We start from the raw sequence: 19,389 nt of genomic DNA on the forward strand, positions 1-19,389 counted from the left end.
CCTAACTGTTTTCAAAGGAGGAACATTGATTTTTCAGATCTAGATCCAAATTCTCCAAACTTTTCTCTCAATTTTTTTTGCAATTTCTTCAAACAAAAGCACATTCTATTGGTTGATTCATACTCCTGAAGTGTTCTTGAGCAAGATTGGACGTGAAATCAAAGGAAACCGTGCCATATTGAAGCATACACAAAGCTTGAAGCATCCATGGAATGTTCAAAATCTGTTGGATTCGTGTGCAATTAAGCTTCAATTTCTCCTTCAATCATCCATACAAGCACCATAGAGGAACATTGGAGCCATCACAAGCCTTGAATCAAGCCAAATCTGAATTTGCACTTCAAGAGGTCACAAATTCGAATCTCTTATTTTTGAAATTCATTATGATATTGTTGTAGATCTTTGCATGTTGATGAATTTGAGCTTTGAATCGTGTGATTTGGTGCTGTTTTGAGTTAGATATGTTCAATTGAAAGTTTGATGCTCAATTTTGTTTTCTTCGATTTGAGTTTGTTATGGTGAATCATGTTGAAATGGTTGCTGATCTTTGATGTACATTGCATGACGAATCGATTGGTATGGTTTTGGATGATTTCTGGACACTTTGGTAAAATCTGGAAAAATCCAGATGAAGATCATCATGATCTTCATCTTCAACCTTTGGATGTTCATGCGTTTCCAGTTTGGCTATGGTTTTGCTACGAATTTTGCTATGATGTTCTTCCATTAGCTACGAATCATCCATAGGCCACGGTTTCTGCATGATAGAAACGCTTCTCTGGTTATATCCACGCTGTCCTAGGGTTTTAATGTGATTGGTCCACGTTCTCGCTCGCCTTGCACTTTGATTGGTTCCCATAGACTTGACTGAAGCCACCTCAGCGCTGACTTGCCACCTATTAAATGAAACGGTGCGTTTCATCTAGGCTTGGCGCGCACATTTGAACTCACGCTGAGTTCGATTCCCAGCGATGGGAATTATTTCAAATGCTTCACATGTTTATTCACTTTCCCTCCATATTTCCAATGCAATGCTTCACATGTTTTTATTTTATTTTTTCTCAACTTGTAAATTGCATAACAATTTGAAAATTAATCCAAATGACCTCCAATTTTTTGCATCATGATCCTCATTCTGTCTACTTTTTTATGATCATTAAATTGTAAGTTGTGCCTGGCTTAAAAAATGATTTTTCCTAGGGCGATCGCACATGTATGTATGTTTGACCTTGCCTTGTTCCATTCATCATAAAATGCTCAAAAATGATCCAATGCTTCTGAAATTTTGTGTGTGATTTCTAGACATGTTGAGTGATGTTTTGGCTTTGGTTTGAGATTTTTCCCATGATCCATCTCTGTTTTATGATTATGCTAACTTGGTGTGACAATTTGTGTCACACATTTGGTTGTCTGTTTTATGCTATGTGATTGCCATGCCTAATGATGTCCAATGCCTCTAATTTTTTGTGTGATGATCATGTTATATGTCCTGTTTACTCATGAATTTTGCCAAGATTATTTGAGTCATTTTTGATTTGATGTGCATTTGTTTCTTCTGATGTCTCAATGTGATCATCATTTGCATACCTTGCCATGTTTTGCTCATGAAATGAATATGATTAATGATTTTGATGTGGGACTTTTTGAGATTTGTTCTTGATTGAATTAAGATGATTCATGTTAAATTTCATGTTCTGTTTTGGATTTTTGACCCTCCTTTGACCCTAGGCTTTGACCTAGTGGTTTGTGGCTTACATGTGGGTTTTGATTTCAGGTTTAAGCTTCCAAGTCCATAGTTGATGATGCTTCCTCATTTGAGCATTGATGTTTGCTCTTGATTACTAACATTTGTGTGTTTTGTAGGTTGATGCTAACTCATTTGAGTTTGCCTTGTGGCTTGCACATTGTGAATATTGTCTGTCTGTTTGTTATTGCCTGTTGATTGTTTGTCTGTACAGTTGAACTGATTAGTTTGGATTTTCCACAGGTACCTAAGTTGCTTAGAGTTCATTTGAACTTGCTTTGCTAGCTTGTGGTTGCTTAACCATTGAGGTATAATTTTTTGACTTCATGTAGTCTGGAAGACCTGTCCTGTTATGTGGGCAGGCACCTGTCTGAAGCCCTCCTTAAGAGGCAATGCTTGTGAATGTTTAATTTTGTGCCAAGCAGGTAAAGACCTCTTAGGAGGCAATTGGAAGATAAAAGGGATGTGCAATCCATCCCCTGCTATTCAGTTGTGTCATTCACCTTGCTCACACCATTGTGTTGATGCATTGTGGATAATAGCCCAAGATCATGTTGTGTCAGTCATCTATGGAGAAGAGTTCCTACATTCTGAACTCCCACACTTTCATTTGTCTGAAGCTCTCCCAGGCCAGGGATAAGAGCTGTGGGGTCTTACCCTCACTTCCCATTTCATCTGCTTCACCCTAACTCTCAATGTTAGGGTTAAGAGCTAATAACACCCGATTCCAGTTGGTTTGTTTTTACAGCCTAACCTTGTATGAGCCCACTTGTTTGTATATAGTGTGTATGCTTGCTTTTTGTGCTTGTATGTGTTTGCCTGTGCTGTTTAGGATAGCTTGCTCCCTGTGCAAGTTAGGTAGAAACCTTAACATAGGGATCGTATGCATGACAACTTCTAGGCTCGAGTCGTAGTCTCCCTAGTAGTTTGTGTCTCCCTTTGTCTCTGGTTAGGATAGAAGTTCTTTCCCTGCGTAGGGGAACTACGTCGCCCTGATCCTCATACCAGATGAGGTACGTAGGCAGGAGATGAGCTGATCTCTCCGGGCGCCCTTTTTCTTTTTCAACCCCTGTGTGTGTTCGGAGTCCGACGTAAGTCCAGCGATTGTCAGTTAGTTTCCTGTGTCTTGTTTGCTTGTCGGAGTCTGACGTAAGTCCAGCGATTGGCAATTGGTTTCCTGTGTGTGTATTTGTTGGTTCGGAGTCTGATGTAAGTCCAGCGATTGGCATTCGGTTTCCAGGTTTGCCTGTTTGTGTGGAGTCTGACATAAGTCCAGCGATTGGCAGTCGGTTTCCTGTTTGTGTTTTGTTTGGCGTGCGTTAGCCGAGCTACGAGTGCTCTGATTCTTCTCTGGTTAGAGAAGATACGTATGCATAGGATGCGACATCCTAGCGAGCACGTTTCCCCCTGTCCCGAACTACGTCGACTCTGATGTCTGTGCCTGACAGACTACGTAGGCCCAGGATGCGATATCCTTCCGAGTTAGTTTCTCTTGCTTTCTTGTGTTTCCTTCCAGCCTTGTGTGATGTTTGAGCAGTTTTTAGCAACCTTATCCGTTCTTTTGTGCGTGGATCCCGTCGAGTACGACTGATGCGTAGGGGTGCTAATACGTTCCCTTCGCATAACCGACTCCCGATCCCATCTTTCTCTGGTCGCGAGACCATGTCTTTTCCAGGTTTACTTCGAGCGTTTCCTTTCCCTCTTTTGGGATAAATAATGCACGGTGGCGGCTATGTTGTTTCGTTTTCCCGCCGGTTTTTCGCGTAATGCGACAGCTGGCGACTCTGCTGGGGATTCATAGAAGTTGACCTCTTGCTGGTCCATCTTCCCTAAGCGAGTCTCTCCTAGCGCTCTTTAGGATAAGGTTTGGTTGCTTTTGCTGTTTCATTTATTGCATTCATTTATTTATGTTTGCATTTATGTTTGCATTCATCATATTTACATCTGTGTTGGCTGGTTGTCTGTTTCTCTGTTGGGGGTGGGAGTCACATGAGGTAAAAGGCCCAATACCCAGGCTATGAGTGAACTCTAGGACACCTAGGAATAGAGTGATTCTTGGGAAGCGGGTGGTATTGCGCCACTTAGCGGAACTTGATATCACGAGCAGTTCAGATCCTGATGGGGTATTATCGGTACATACTTCGGGTGTGTGCATGATGATATTCTATGAAAGGGTTGTTTATCCTGCGTTTCTCTTGACCTTACCCTGGCCTAGATGACACCCGTGAGTGGGGAGGGATTGATCATTATTACAGGTACCGTTGGTGACTTGTTGGTGACTCTTGGGTCCTGTTGGTGACTATTGGGTCAGAATTGTGGGTCTCAGATGACTTTGGGTCTCAGATGATTTTGTGGTTCCAAATTCAAGCCGAAGCTTTGATCCTGTGCTCCGAGATGCACAGCCAGCCAGTCGTGTTTGCATCATTTGCATCATAGCATATTTATTTCCAAAAAAAATAATGCAATACAAAAAAAAAATAATAGAAAAAAAAGAAAAAAAGAAAAAAGCTAATATCCTCATGCATATAATTTCTCAGGTTCATTCAGGAGTCTATTCACTGTGAGAGATGGCATCCGTTCCCGAGTTGAAGCAGAAGACTTGCACCTACAGTTTTCACCGTGAGCCTTTGACGTCTCTGATAGAGTTGAGCAACCTTGTGACCGGCGGTAATTAGAAGGGGTTTATTGATCAGTATGGGGATTTGTTGACACTGTTGAAGATGGTGGTAGATCCAGTGTCGTTGCAGACTCTTCTCCAGTGCTACGACCCGGAGCTCCGTTGTTTCACCTTTCAGGATTATCAGTTGGCGCCCACTCTTGAGGAGTAATCCATTCTGCTGAATGTCCCGATCCGGTATCAGGTTCCTTTCTTGGATGTTCCAGAGGAGGTTGATTTCAAGGTTGTTTCCAGAGCTCTTCAACTGAGTATCAAGGAAGTGAGTGACAGTTGGAAGTTGAGTGGTGATGTGGTAGGGTTGCCTTTGAAGTTCCTGTTGAGGATGGCTAGAGAAGAAGCAAAGAAGGGAAATTGGGAAGCTTTTCATGCTCAGTTGGCCATCATGGTTTATGGAATTGTCTTGTTCCCGAGTATGCCCAACTTTGTGGACTATGCTGCTGTCATTATCTTCATTGGAGGAAACCCGGTTCCTACTTTGTTAGCTGACACTTATTATGCTATCCACAGTAGGCATGGTAAGGGTGGAGCTATCAGATGTTGTCTCCCATTGTTGCTCAGATGGTTCTTGTCTCTTCTGCCAGTCAGTGGACCTTTTGTGGATGCTCAGAGCACTCATAAGTGGACTCAGAGGATTATGTCTCTTACCTCTTATGATATCAGGTGGCAATCTTACCGGATGGATATGCGCAATGTCATCATGAGTTGTGGAGAGTTTCGTAATGTGCCACTTGTAGGGACTAAGGGTTGCATCAATTACAACCCGGTTTTTTCTCTTCGCCAGTTGGGGTTTGTGATGAATGGAAGACCACTTGATGCTGATATAGCTGAGAGTGTGTATTTTGAGAAGCGGAGTGACCCTGCTAGATTGGAGAAAGTAGGAAGAGCTTGGAAGACCATTGGTGTCAAGGATGGAGCCGTGTTAGGGAAGAAGTTTGTCGTTGCTATGCCTGATTACATTGATTGGGTGAAGAAGAGAGTTGAGACTTTGTTGTTACCCTATGATAGGATGGAGTCTTTGCAAGAGCAACCACCTTTGATCCTTGTTGAGAGTGTGCCTGCTAAGCAGTACAAGCAAGTCTTGATGGAGAATCGTCGGTTGAAGGAAAAGGAACAAGATACCCAGATGGAGCTTTACAAAGCCAAAGCTGATAAGTTGAACTTGGCTCATCAACTCAAAGACATGCAGGATGAAGATGTTGCTAGATTGAAGAGCAAGAAGAGATCTTATGAGGAAATGGATACTTTGTTGAACACAGAACACCGTGAGTGCTTGAGGTTGCAGAGATCTTATGAGGAAATGGAGGAGAAGTTGCGGAGCTCAGAAGACAATTGAAGGAGAAGATCACTCCTCTGCCAGAATGTTCAGAATGTGACCTGTTGATAGACCAGTGCCATTATCTGAAGACTCTCATTCCGGGAGGACATCTGTCTTAGCTTGTATCTGTTGTTTATGTTGAGAGTCACCTCCAGGCTTGTTGGATGGGATTCATTGTTGTACTCTGATCATTTGGATCTTTGCTTTGTTGTATGATCCTTGTTGCTCATATCTATAGATGAGGTTGTTGATGTGTCACTTCGTGCTCATTTATCTTGTGTATGATGTTTCTGTGTTATTCTTGTTGCAGGTTGCCATTTCTTGAAAGATGAATTGGGCTTTTGAATGCCCGAGAAATGAACATATCATGTGCATCATACGCATCATAAGCATCATACACATATCATTTTGCATTACAGGTGTTCTTGTTCGAGACTTCTCACTCTGGTTCCTGTTTTAGGCAGGATTGCTGATCAACGTCCGCACCGCTACGCAACCAGACTGAATCAACAGAGGAACATGGACCAAGTGCAAGCTGAGTTGGCTGAGATGAGGGCTAACATGGCCCAATTCATGACTATGATGCAGGGTGTCGTTCAAGTGTAAGAGGAGCTGCGTGCCTTAGCCCAGAGACAGGAAGCCGTTCTACCACCCAGTCGTGCTTCACCAATGGGTGCACCTGTGACCGATAATGCTGTTGTTGTTGCTCCTGTCAATGATTACACCGTGGGTGATGATTTGAGGGGTATTCTGATCAATGGACAACCTCTTGCTGCAGAGACTGTTAATGCCAGAGCTACCCGGGCTCCCGTTCGACATCCTGCTCTGCTGATTGACAGGCAGGAAGACATGTTCACACTGCTCAGTGAGGATGATGAAGTTGTGGGAAGAACTGACGAAAGAGATCGAAAAGTTGATGCCCTAGCTGAGAAGATCAGAGCCATGGAGTGTCAGAACTCTTTGGGTTTTGATGTCACGAATATGGGGCTGGTAGAAGGGTTGAGAATTCCCTACAAGTTCAAAGCGCCTTCATTTGACAAATACAACGGTACTTCTTGTCCTCGCACCCATGTGCAGGCTTACTATCGAAAGATCTCTGCCTACACAGACGATGAGAAGATGTGGATGTACTTCTTCCAGGATAGCTTGTCTGGAGCTTCCTTGGATTGGTACATGGAGCTGAAGAGAGAATCCATTCGTAGTTGGAGAGATCTGGGTGAGGCCTTCCTAAGGCAATATAAGCACAACATGGACATGGCTCCGAGCCGAACTCAGTTGCAGAGTCTATGTCAGAAATCTGGTGAAAGTTTTAAGGAGTACGCTCAGAGATGGCGTGAGTTGGATGCAAGAGTACAACCCCCTATGCTGGAGAGGGAATTGACTGACATGTTTATCGGGACATTATAAGGTGTATTCATGGACAGGATGGGAAGCTGCTCGTTCGGTAGTTTTTCAGATGTTGTAATTTGTGGGGAGAGGACAGAGAGTCTGATTAAAGCTGGGAAGATTCAGGATGCTGGTTCCTCATCTTCGAAGGAGCCGTTTGCCGGGGTACCCAGAAGAAGGGAGGGTGAGACCAATGCTGTGCAACACAGAAGAAATGTGAACAGAGGGCAATATCGCCAGGTTGCCGCTGTAACCATTCCAGCACCTTAACCGCGTCAACAGCAACAACAGAGAGTTCAACAACCACCACCACCACCACAACAACAACAGCAACGTCCGTATCAGCCTAGACAGAGAATGTCGGATCGTCGCTTCGACCCGTTGCCTATGACCTATGCCGAATTGCTGCCCGAATTGCTCAGATTGGGGTTCGTTGAGTTGCGTACCATGGCTCCGTTGACAAAAATACCACCTGGGTATGATGCCAACGTTCGTTGTGATTTCCACTCTGGTGCACCGGGGCACCATATTGAAAATTGTCGGGCTTTCCATCATAAGGTCCAGGACTTAATTGACGCCAAAACTATCAATTTTTCTCCTGTGCCTAATGTTGTGAACAATCCTATGCCTCAGCATGGTGTGCATAGGGTGAACAATGTAGAAGATGGTGAAGCTGTTGACCTGGTGGTCAGTATTGATGATGTTCAGACTCCGTTGGATGTTGTGAAGGATCGTCTGTTGAGTGGTGGAGTATTCCCGGGCTGTTATGAAGACTATTCAGATTGTGTTCATTCGGAGAACGGTTGTGTACAGTTGAGGGCTGGTATTCAGAATCTGATTGATGAGGGTTGTCTACGGTTTAGTCGGGCCGTGAAGGGTCATGGCGTGGTGTCAACTGTCACCATTTATTTCAAACCGTCTGAGGGACGTGGCCAGAGGATTGTCAGTGCATCTTCAACCGTTGGTACTCCTGTTACTATATCTGCTCCCGTAATCGTCAGTGCTCCCACTATTGTTGTTGTGTCTGGTAGAAGACCGGTTGAAAACAGTAAGGCTGTGCCGTGGAAGTATGACAATGCTTATCGCAGTAATAGAAGGGTTGAAAGTCAGACAAGGCCAGTGAATCAGTCTCCTGTGACTATTGGTTTACCGAGTAGAGCTCCTAAGGTTGTTGGTCCAGTGGTGGACAATGTTGGGGGACCAGGAGGTTTTACAAGGAGTGGTCGTCTATTTGCACCACAACCGTTGAGAGACAATAATGTTGAGGCTCTCGCCAAGGCTAAGGGTAAACAAGCTGCGGTTGAGGAAGAACCTGTACAGAAGGAAGCACCTGAGGGGTCGTTTGAGAAAGACGTGGAGGAGTTTATGAAGATTATAAAGAAGAGTGACTACAAGATTGTAGATCAGCTGAATCAAACTCCGTCCAAAATTTCTATACTCTCGTTGCTGTTATGCTCTGAGGCACACCGTAATGCCTTGTTGAAAATGTTGAATCTGGCTTACGTGCCTCAAGAGATCTCTGTCAACTAGTTGGAGGGGGTTATTGCTAATGTCAGTACCAGGCATGGTTTGGGGTTTACAAATTTGGATCTAACGCCTGAAGGTCGCAACCATAACAAGGCCCTGCATATCACTATGGAGTGCAAAGGCGTAGTATTGTCACATGTGTTGGTGGATACTGGCTCGTCTTTGACTGTGCTGCCTAAGAAGATCCTGAGTAAGATAGATGTGGAAGGGGTTGTGCTCACTCCGAGTGATCTAATCGTTCGTGCATTTGATGGATCCAAACGGTCTGTTTTTGGTGAAGTCACATTGTCGGTGAAGATTGGCCTGGAGGTTTTTGATATCATCTTCTATGTGATGGACATTCAGCCAGCATATAGTTGCTTATTGGGGCGTCCCTGGATCCACGCAGCTGGGGCAGTTTCGTCAACTCTCCATCAGAAGCTGAAGTATGTCTGGAACGGTCAGATTGTGACTGTGTGCGGGGAAGAAGATATTTTGGTGAGTCATTTATCCTTTTTCAAGTATGTGGAGCTGGATGGCGAGATCCATGAGACTTTATGCCAGGCGTTCGAGACCGTTGCTCTTGAGAGGGTGGCTTTTGCTGAGCAGAAGAAGCCAAGTGCCTTAATTGCGTCCTACAAGCAAGCTATGGAGGTTGTCAACTCTGGTAAGTCAGAAGGCTGGGGCAAGATGGTGGATTTGCCTGTCAAAGAAGACAAGTTCGGTATTGGTTATCAACCCCTGCAAGCGGAGCAGATTGTGCAGACAGGTCCGAGTACCTTTACCAGCGCTGGGCTGATGAATCATGGTGACGTCTTTGCAACCAGTGGTGAAGACTGTGACAGTGATTGTGATCTAGACAACTGGGTTCGCCCGTGTGCACCAGGGGAGTCGATCAACAATTGGACAGCAGAAGAAGTGGTCCAAGTTACTCTTCAAACAGAGTAATTTTCTTTTGTTTTTCATTTTGCACAAAACCCTACGTTCTGCCCAAGGCGTAGTGGTTCATTGTAGGGCCGCATCATGTTTTTTCAATGATATCATTAATAAAGGACATTTTGCAAACAATTTTGTGATCCCTGTCTTTCTGTTTTGCTTTTTCATTTTTCAAAAAAATATAAAATGGCAATGTTTTGTTTTTGTGACTTTCTTGAACTCTTTTTCTAAAATAAAGCATTAAACATGCAGAAGTGATCTTACGGACTCCACTATAAACAGTTCTGTTATGGCTCAGTATGATTTCAATAATCCCATCTACCAAGCTGAAGAGGAGAGTGAGGAAGACTGTGAACTCCCCAAAGAACTGGTCAGATTGTTGAAGCAGGAGGAAAGGGTCATCCAACCTCATCAAGAGGAGTTGGAAATCATTAATCTTGGTACTGAGGACACCAGAAAAGAGATTAAGATCGGGGCTGCTTTGAAAGAAGATGTCAAGAGAAGGTTGGTTGAGATGCTGAGAGAATATGTGGAGATATTCGCCTGGTCGTATCAAGATATGCCTGGGTTGGATACCAATATCGTGGTGCATAGGCTACCTCTCAGAGAAGATTGTCCTTCAGTCAAGCAGAAGCTTCGGAGAACTAGTCCTGATATGGCTGTTAAGATCAAGGAAGAGGTTTAGAAGCAGTTGGATACGGGGTTCCTGTCAGTGACTACTTATCCCCCGTGGGTGGCCAACATCGTTCCTGTGCCGAAGAAGGATGGCAAAGTCAGGATGTGTGTCAATTACCGGGATTTGAACAGAGCGAGTCCGAAAGATGATTTCCCATTACCTCACATCAATGTATTGGTTGATAATACGGCTCAATCCTCGGTTTTCTCTTTCATGGATGGTTTCTCTGGATATAATCAGATTAAGATGGCGCCAGAAGACATGGAAAAGACGACATTCATTACACCTTGGGGCACGTTTTGCTATAAGGTTATGCCATTTGGGCTGAAGAATGCTGGTGCTACCTATCAGAGGGCTATGACGACTCTCTTTCATGACATGATGCACAAAGAGATCGAAGTGTACGTGGATGATATGATTGCGAAGTCGCAGACAGAAGAGGAGCATCTGGTAAATTTGCAGAAGTTGTTTGACAGACTGAAAAAGTTCAAACTGAGGCTGAATCCGAACAAGTGTACGTTTGGGGTTAGATCCGGTAAGCTGTTGGGTTTCATTGTCAGTGAGAAAGGGATTGAGGTTGATCCAGCAAAAGTCAAAGCTATTCAAGAAATGCCTGAACCGAAGACAGAAAAGCAGGTTCGTGGGTTTTTAGGGAGATTGAACTACATTGCAAGGTTTGTATCTCACCTAACTGCCACGTGTGAACCGATATTCAAATTGCTAAGAAAGAATCAAGCAATCAGGTGGAATGATGATTGTCAGAAAGCTTTTGACAAGATAAAAGAGTATTTACAGAAACCTCCAATCCTTATACCTCCAGTTCCTGGGAGACCTCTGATAATGTACCTGTCAGTGACTGAGAACTCGATGGGGTGTGTATTGGGACAGCATGACGAGTCTGGTCGAAAAGAGCATGCCATATACTACCTTAGCAAAAAGTTTACCGACTGTGAAACAAAATATTCACAGCTTGAGAAAACTTGATGTGCTTTGGCCTGGGTTGCTCGCCGACTGAGGCAGTATATGTTGAACCATACTACCTTATTGATTTCTAAGATGGATCCAGTGAAATACATCTTTGAGAAGCCGGCTCTCACCGGACGTGTTGCCCGTTGGCAGATGATTCTAACTGAGTATGATATCCAGTACACGTCGCAGAAGGCCATCAAAGGTAGTATTCTGTCAGACTACCTTGCCGAGCAACCGATTGATGATTATCAGCCGATGATGTTTGAATTCCCTAATGAAGATATCATGTATCTTAAGATGAAAGATTGTGAAGAGCCTCTTGTCGAGGAAGGACCGGATCCTGATGACAAGTGGACACTGATGTTTGATGGGGCTGTGAATATGAACGGTAATGGTGTTGGGGCAGTACTTATCAATCCTAAAGGTGCTCATATACCTTTTTTTGCCAGGCTGACTTTTGACGTCACCAACAACGAGGCTGAGTATGAGGCTTGTATCATGGGGATAGAAGAAGCCATCGATCTGAGGATCAAGACTCTTGACATATATGGAGATTCCGCTCTAGTGATCAACCAGGTCAATGGAGATTGAAATACCAATCAGCCGCATTTGATTCCTTACAGAGATTACACCAGAAGAACACTGACGTTCTTCAAGAAGATGAAGTTGTATCATGTCCCCCGGGATGAAAATCAGATGGCTGATGCCTTGGCTACTTTGTCGTCCATGATCAAAGTTCATTGGTGGAATCATGTGCCATACGTTGCGGTGAATCGACTCGAGAGGCCTGCGTATGTGTTTGCAGCCGAGTCTGTTGTTGATGAGAAACCGTGGTATTATGATATCAAGAATTTCTTCAAGAGCCAGGAGTATCCTGAAGGAGCGTCGAAGAATGATAAGAAAACCCTGAGAAGGCTAGCTGGAAGCTTTTATTTGAATCAGGATGACGTGTTGTACAAGAGGAACTTTGACATGGTTCTGCTCAGATGCGTGGATAGACACGAGGCAGACATGTTGATGCAAGAAGTGCATGAAGGATCTTTTGGTACCCATGCTGGTGGTCATGCAATGTCCAAGAAATTGTTGAGAGCCGGTTATTACTGGATGACTATGGAATCCGATTGTTTCAAGTACGCTCGGAAGTGCCATAAATGCCAAATTTATGCTGACAAGGTGCATGTACCACCAAGCCCTCTGAATGTCATGAATTCGCCTTGGCCGTTTGCCATGTGGGCACTACGCCAAAAATGACTTTTAACAGCGCATCTTAGACAGCGCTTTTAAAAGAAAGCGCTGTCTAAGGTTAAAATTAAAATAAAACACGGAAAATGTTCCAAAAAAATAATAAAAGCGCTGTCTAAGGGGGGGTCTTAGACAGCGCTTTCTAAAAGCGCTGTCTAAGACACCCCCTTAGACAGCGCTTTTAGAAAGCGCTTTTAAATATAGACCTTAGTCAGCGCTTTTGATAAAGCGCTGTCTAAAGTCTTTAAATTAAAAAAAAAATTAAAACCAAAAGCGCTGTCTAAGGGGTATAGAAAGCGCTTTTTCTTCTTCTTCTTATAAATAGTTATATGCGCTAATTTATGAATAAGCCTTCAAAGAAAAGGCATTTTTTAACAATTTTATTTTGTTGTAAAAAAACGTTTTCCAAATATTAATCTAAAAATATTATATTGATAGATTATTTTTCAAAGAGTACCTTAAGGCTGATTTTTTTTTTAACAGTGATGAATATTTTGCAATGTCCTCGTCGTCGTCATCATCAATGAGCGCCTTGAAGCTAAAGACGGTGTCAGAAGCAAACCCTAACGACGCCGCGAAGAAGGCTGAGACGGTGGATCTTGGAAACGGAAGCGACGTCGTTTTCATTCAGAGGTTAATACCTTCCGAACAATCATGGAAATGGTTCCATTACCTCGACAACCACATCCCATGGACCAGACCCACCATTCGCGTCTTCGGTAAATCGTTCCTCCAGGTTTCCCTCTCTTCATTTCAACCCTCCCCAAATTCTGGGTTCCCTACAAAATTTCATCTTTCTCTTCATTCACCTTTCAAATCAATGCTCCTAATTATTAATCCCAATTTGTAAATTTTGTTGTTATGTAATTATATGCTGCCTCGAGACACTTGTTATGTTGCATCTTCAGGATTGACTGAGTTGAGTTACAGTGGATACCAGCCACATGCATATTCATGGGATGATTATCCACCGCTTAAAGACATCTTGGATGCTGTAAGGGTTATTTATAATCTGCATTAATTGTTTGTTAATGAGTTTTTTACTTGTGTTTGTTGATGCTACTTTGGTACCCGTTTGGATTAGTTTTTAGCTTATAGAATTTTCTCAATCAAAATAAGTTTTATGGTTTTTTGCATAGAGATAAGTTCTTCTGAGCCTGTTGAAGTTTATAGAGAAGCTAAGTAAAAGTGCATTTGAAAGTGAGATGTAGAAGCTAACTTTAGTAAAAGCCTCTTTGGTTGACTTATTTAAGTTTATTTACTTGGCACAAACACGGGTGAAACTGTTTGGAAGAGCTTATAGAAACAATTTTGACGTGTCCATAAATTATCTTCAGCTTATTTCTAGAAGCTCTGCAGAATTGCTTATATAAAAACAACTTGTATATACAGTAGAATATTATGGCTGAAGTTGATCCGTAGGCGACCCCACTTAATGGGATAAGGCTTTTTTATTGTTGTTGTTATAAAATTAGTTTATATATAAGCGCTTATGCGATAAGTTTTATACTATAAGCACTTACTGTTGTTGTTGTTATAAAATTAGTTTATATATAAGCGCTTATGCGATAGGTTATAATTTTTAAATTTAAATTTATTTTTTAATCTATTGGTTGTTAACTTTGCTAAATAAATAAAAGGAAGTTATATTTCATTTATTGTTATTTAGGGTAGTAAATTGAATTGGTGATAGCGCTGGTTCTTGTTGTACATTCTTCTTATTTTTGTAATGTGTTTACGATTCGGTGGTTGAAACGTTGCCGCATGAGTTTCTAAGGTCTGGCGTGAGCATTAATGAGGAACTATTACTTTTTTGAAATGGACCAATCTTATGCTCAATGGCTTTTCTTCTTTTTAAGTTTTTTTTCTTCTCTTTCAGAGTCACACATTAAATGTGATGTAGTCTTGACAAATTATTATATAACTTTATTTATGATAGGTTTGGTACTTTGAATTTATAATAAGTGATTCTTTTTAAGGGTATATTTTACAAAATCAGTGTCACACTCAATGTGATAACACTTGTTTAAGCTGTGTTAATTTCAACAAATTTTCAAGAACAATGGTAATCTGTGTATGGATAGGAGGTCTCTGATGGGCATTCAATTATTATACCCCAGCAAGTGTGAATTGGTTGTTGTATTTATTGCTTAGATAGTCTTAGAGTTATTTTGGCCCTTGGATAAGACCTTATAACACATGTGTTTCTTTTGATAGTAAACAATTATGAATACATGTGAAACTATTTTAGCCAAGATACAGAAATGTTTAGTAGAGATTAGCAAGGAGATTAGGCTTAATTGCGCAACAGTGGACATGTAGCTGATGTCCTGAATATAGTTCGTCTCATACCTGTTGTTGTTGTAATGTAGATTGCTATGTTGAAAAACTCGTGTAAAACTGCAATCAAGGAATTGAAGCATTGGATGACTCCGGAAAAGGTAATGTTTTAAGTGAAGTTGTTACACTGACATTATTTTGTCATTATTCTTTTCATTAATCACAGGAATTCACCCTTTAATGCAGGTCCAAACATCCCTCACTACATTTCCTGCTTCAGCTGAAATAGTGTCTGAACCACTCGGAGTTGTGTTGGTCATTTCTGCATGGAACTATCCATTTTGTATGTTAAAATGTTTATCTTTTATTTGTTTGTATTGACTTATTTAAACTTATGTACTGACATAGACATTTGTGAAATTGTTTGGGATGTTCATAGGCTGTTTTCAACTTGTTTTTATATGTTCATAGGCTGTTTTCAACTTGTTTTTATATGTTCTCCATGACAGCTTATGAAGATGGCATAGCATTTTTGAAAATAGTGACTTTATCTGTTATTATAATAGTAGTTAGTACACAACTGTTTATATGATAAGCACTAATGTTATATTGCATTATCTCTGTTTTTTCAGTGCTGTCACTTGATCCAGTTATTGGAGCTATTGCAGCCGGTAATGCTGTCGTCTTAAAACCATCAGAAATTGCTCCAGCCACATCAGCATTGCTTGCAAATGCTTTGACGTTAGCTTAACTGAGATAAATTTTAGGCTATATATGGAAGTCTGTCTTGCACGCCCTTAAAGACGGTCCTGAGAATTTCTCATGTTTTTTTAAGCGATTTTGGATTAAGCTGTGAAAATGTGTTTTGATTGATTTTTGAAGAATGGAGAAGCCAAATCTTGGAACACCGGCTGGGAAAGCGAAGTTGATGGGAACATTAAGTGGAATTGGTGGTGCAATAATCCTAACTTTATATGAAGGCAAAAGATTATTTAACTTATCATTGCACATTGATTTGCTGCAAAATGCTACATCAACAACACATCATTCCCCTGCTGGTTCTCATGTTTGGGGACTCATGCTAGCTTTAGGCACTGCTCTCAGTTTCTCATTATGGTTTATAACACAGGTAGTTACAATTTCTAACTTAAATTTTACTATACAAAAATGTTGAAAACACTGTTTTCTTGTTTATAACATTATGAATATGGATAAACGCAGTCGAAGATGAGTCAGAATTTTCCGTGGCATTATTCAATTGCGGCGTTAACCTCTATAATGGGTGCAATTCAATCTTTTATATATGCTATTTGTACTGAGAGAGATTGGAGCCAGTGGAAGCTTGATTGGAATTTGAGACTTTTGACAGCAGCTTCCGCGGTACGAAAATTCATACCATATCATACATTAGTACTTGTTTGGTATGACAGTAGATTTAACAGAATCATAGTGTTTCTGATAAATTCACCGTGAAACTTATGTGATATTAATTGGTTTGTTTTGTAGGGTATATTGGCCTCTGGAGTGTGTTTTGTTCTGTTGGCTTGGTGTGTGGGCATGAAAGGACCCTTGTATGTGTCTGCTTTTAACCCTCTAATGCTTGTTCTTGTGGCCTTCATTTCTTCGTTCGTATTGAACGAGTACATTACAGTCGGAAGGTAAATTAAGCAATCGGGTTTCAGAAACATATTCATTGCAGTAAACATGTGACAGTCGGTTACTGATTCGACCGTTTGTTATAAATCATACTGTGCAGTCTAACAGGAGCCGCGTTGATTGTTTGCGGATTATACATGTTATTATGGGGTAAGAGCAAAGAAGCGAGAAAAATGGATAATATGAATGGAATAGCTTCTGAAAATGTATATTGGATCCCTGATACCCCTGATAGCATTCCTGCAAACGCGTCACACCGTGTCGGCGTTGGTGCTTTTGTTGTCAATAACAAGAGAGAGGTGATCTTTCACACATCATTCTGTGGTTATTATACTGTTTCTTGTTTGTAATACTGTTTGATTGGTTTTGTTTCATTTGATAGGTGCTTGTGGTTCAGGAAACCAGTGGTAGATTTGGAGGCACAGGTGTATGGAAGATGCCTACAGGAGCTGTGAATGAAGTATACGTCGAAATGATTATTGATCAAATTATGAAAATGGAAATTCAATCTTTTGAGTTTTGACATGTTTTAATTCTATTTGCAGGGTGAAGATATTTGTGATGCTGTAATTAGAGAAGTGAAGGAAGAGACAGGGGTAAGCAAACACAAAATATAGTACAGATTCGTTTTTCTTTGTCACCGACCGTTTTATTAATATATTTAACTAAACATTCTTCAAAATTTATATTACAACATTGTATACTCTACCGTATTCATATTCTATGGCCTTTATAACAGTCTTTAACACTTCTTTTATTAATATATTTAACTATGTTTAGTTTGAAAACTGAGTTTGTAAAAACTGAGTTCATAAGATACATTGTTGCCGTACATAAGGTAAATACTAGTAAACTGCATTGTTGGCATGTTTCATTCATTGCACTTACCTTTTTGTATGTCATTCTTGGACATAGGTTGAAACAAAGGCACATATGGTACTTGTTGCATTCTCAAGTTCGTTAAACAGTCAGGACAGCTGCTCCTTTGCAGGAACTGGCATCCAAACATGTGATGGCAGCAATGGTGGAGATAATTTGTCAGCATCAAGCCTCTGAAGCATCTGACATACCTTATAATCCCAAAGCTGTTAGAAAACACTGATGACTAATACTAGGTCACAAGGCATGGAAAATGGTGCTGCTGTCACTTCCAACTTGACAGGAACACAGCAGGATGTAGATCTATCACACTTCCTTCTAATTGAGAAGAGTTCCCGGCATGCTGAATTGCAATGTAAGTTACCCTATTTTGTACATACTGTTCCAATATTATTTCTAGCGTCTGTATATTTCATACAATCTCCTCTTTCAATCTTCACATTTGAAACTACGTCGGATATGGGGTTAACTGTTGTTAAAGCCTAGTTTTGATGTTGAGATAAGCTTGAAGTGAAAGAAAGATAGAAATGGAATCAAATCAAATGAATAGCAATCTTGGTTTACCTTTACTCAACAATTGTTCTCCTAGGTTACTGCTGTATTGAATTCCTTTCTTTTTCCTCCTTTTGTTTTAGTGCTATTTACGTTTTTAATTGAATTCTAAAATCTAAAACTGCAAATTTTACTGAAATGACGAGAAAACAAAATGGCTGTGTCTTGTAGATATTCACTTACTTGCTGCTGGCTCATGAGTCATGACTTGGTTTCAGGATGGGATATGGCTACTTACATTGAGGCAATTGATTCCCAATTCTTCTTGCTAAAAGGTAGCATTTTGGACTTGTTAGTGAGTTCAATCGAAGTTTTGACCTGAAGTTTGCATTCTGAGTCTGATTCTCCTCCCTGTAACCTGTGGTTTAAGGTTCAACCTGAAGTCATCGTAGTAAATTCAATCAAAGATTTGAGCTGAAGTTATCCTATTAAGAATTGCTTTGAATCTCTATTGTTTATGATACATTCTATAATTAGGCTATTAGGCTGTATTTTAGTGATTTGGTTTTGATTAACTTATTTAGATTATTGTAAAATAATTTTTTTAATAGAAATTTGTGTAACAATTGTCATAGAGTTTAATGAGTTTTGCATTAAAATCTACTCCCACATTGATATGATTGGGAAGATTGAGCCTACTGCTTCTAACGGGCATCGCTTCATCCTGGTTGCGATTGACTACTTCACCAAGTGGGTGGAAGCAGCTTCTTATGCTAATGTTACCAAACAAGTGGTTGCCCGATTCATTAAGAAGGAAATCATCTGCCGTTACGGGGTTCCTGAGAGAATCATTACTGATAATGGTTCGAATCTCAATAACAAGATGATGAAAGAGCTTTGCAGAGATTTCAAGATTGAACATCACAATTCTTCTCCTTACAGACCGAAGATGAATGGTGCTGTAGAGGCGGCAAACAAGAATATTAAGAAGATTGTGCAGAAGATGGTCGTGACGTACAAGGATTGGCATGAGATGCTGCCTTTCGCTTTGCATGGGTACCGTACCTCAGTACGTACGTCGATCGGGGCTACCCCTTACTCCCTTGTGTATGGTATGGAAGCTGTCCTACCTGTTGAAGTGGAAATTCTTCTCTGAGAGTCTTGTTGGATGTTAAGCTGGACGAAGCTGAGTGGATTCGGACAAGGTTTAATGAGTTGAGCCTTATCGAAGAAAGACGGTTAACAATTGTGTGCCATGGGCAGTTGTATCAGAGAAGGATGAAAAGAGCCTTTGATCAGAAAGTGCGTCCTCGAAGCTATCAGACTGGTGATCTAGTTCTGAAGAGGATCCTTCCTCCCGGTACAGATAACAGGGGAAAGTGGACTCCTAATTATGAAGGTCCATATGTTGTTAAGAAGGTTTTCTCCGGTGGAGCCTTGATGCTTACAACTATGGATGGCGAAGATTTCCCGTCCCCTGTTAACTCAGATGTAGTCAAAAAATACTTCGCATAAATTGACCCGCTGGACAAAAAGAATAAAAGAGTTCAGGCAAAAAAGGGCATCCCGGCGAATCAAAAAAAAAAGAAGGAAAGGTTCGGGCAAAAGTTAGGGATAAAGAATGAAAAGAA

The 19,389-nt window shown here is 41.1% G+C and overlaps 1 protein-coding gene and 1 long non-coding RNA gene across 4 annotated transcripts; both read left to right on the forward strand.

The window, feature by feature from the left end:
- Nucleotides 1–15,482: 15,482 nt before the first annotated feature.
- Nucleotides 15,483–16,596, forward strand: LOC127131068 (WAT1-related protein At1g68170; the record flags this gene model as incomplete). Its single annotated transcript, XM_051060007.1, has 4 exons — nt 15,483–15,860; nt 15,953–16,111; nt 16,238–16,389; nt 16,488–16,596. Coding segments are annotated over exons 1-4 (666 nt in total), but the record flags the coding sequence as incomplete, so codon positions are not given.
- Nucleotide 16,597: 1 nt separating this feature from the next.
- Nucleotides 16,598–18,400, forward strand: LOC127129213 (uncharacterized). Of its 3 annotated transcripts, XR_007806225.1 has the most exons (5): nt 16,598–16,686; nt 16,770–16,847; nt 16,933–16,983; nt 17,303–17,621; nt 18,037–18,400. It is a non-coding gene; the product is annotated as an uncharacterized LOC127129213 (long non-coding RNA). The 3 variants fall into 3 exon arrangements; XR_007806224.1 differs by having other exon boundaries at nt 16,770–16,983; nt 17,990–18,400; XR_007806223.1 differs by having other exon boundaries at nt 16,770–16,983.
- The last annotated feature ends 989 nt before the right edge of the window (nt 18,401–19,389 follow it).

This window comes from Lathyrus oleraceus, chromosome 3, assembly GCF_024323335.1.
Source record: "Lathyrus oleraceus cultivar Zhongwan6 chromosome 3, CAAS_Psat_ZW6_1.0, whole genome shotgun sequence".
Lineage (NCBI taxonomy): Eukaryota > Viridiplantae > Streptophyta > Magnoliopsida > Fabales > Fabaceae > Lathyrus > Lathyrus oleraceus.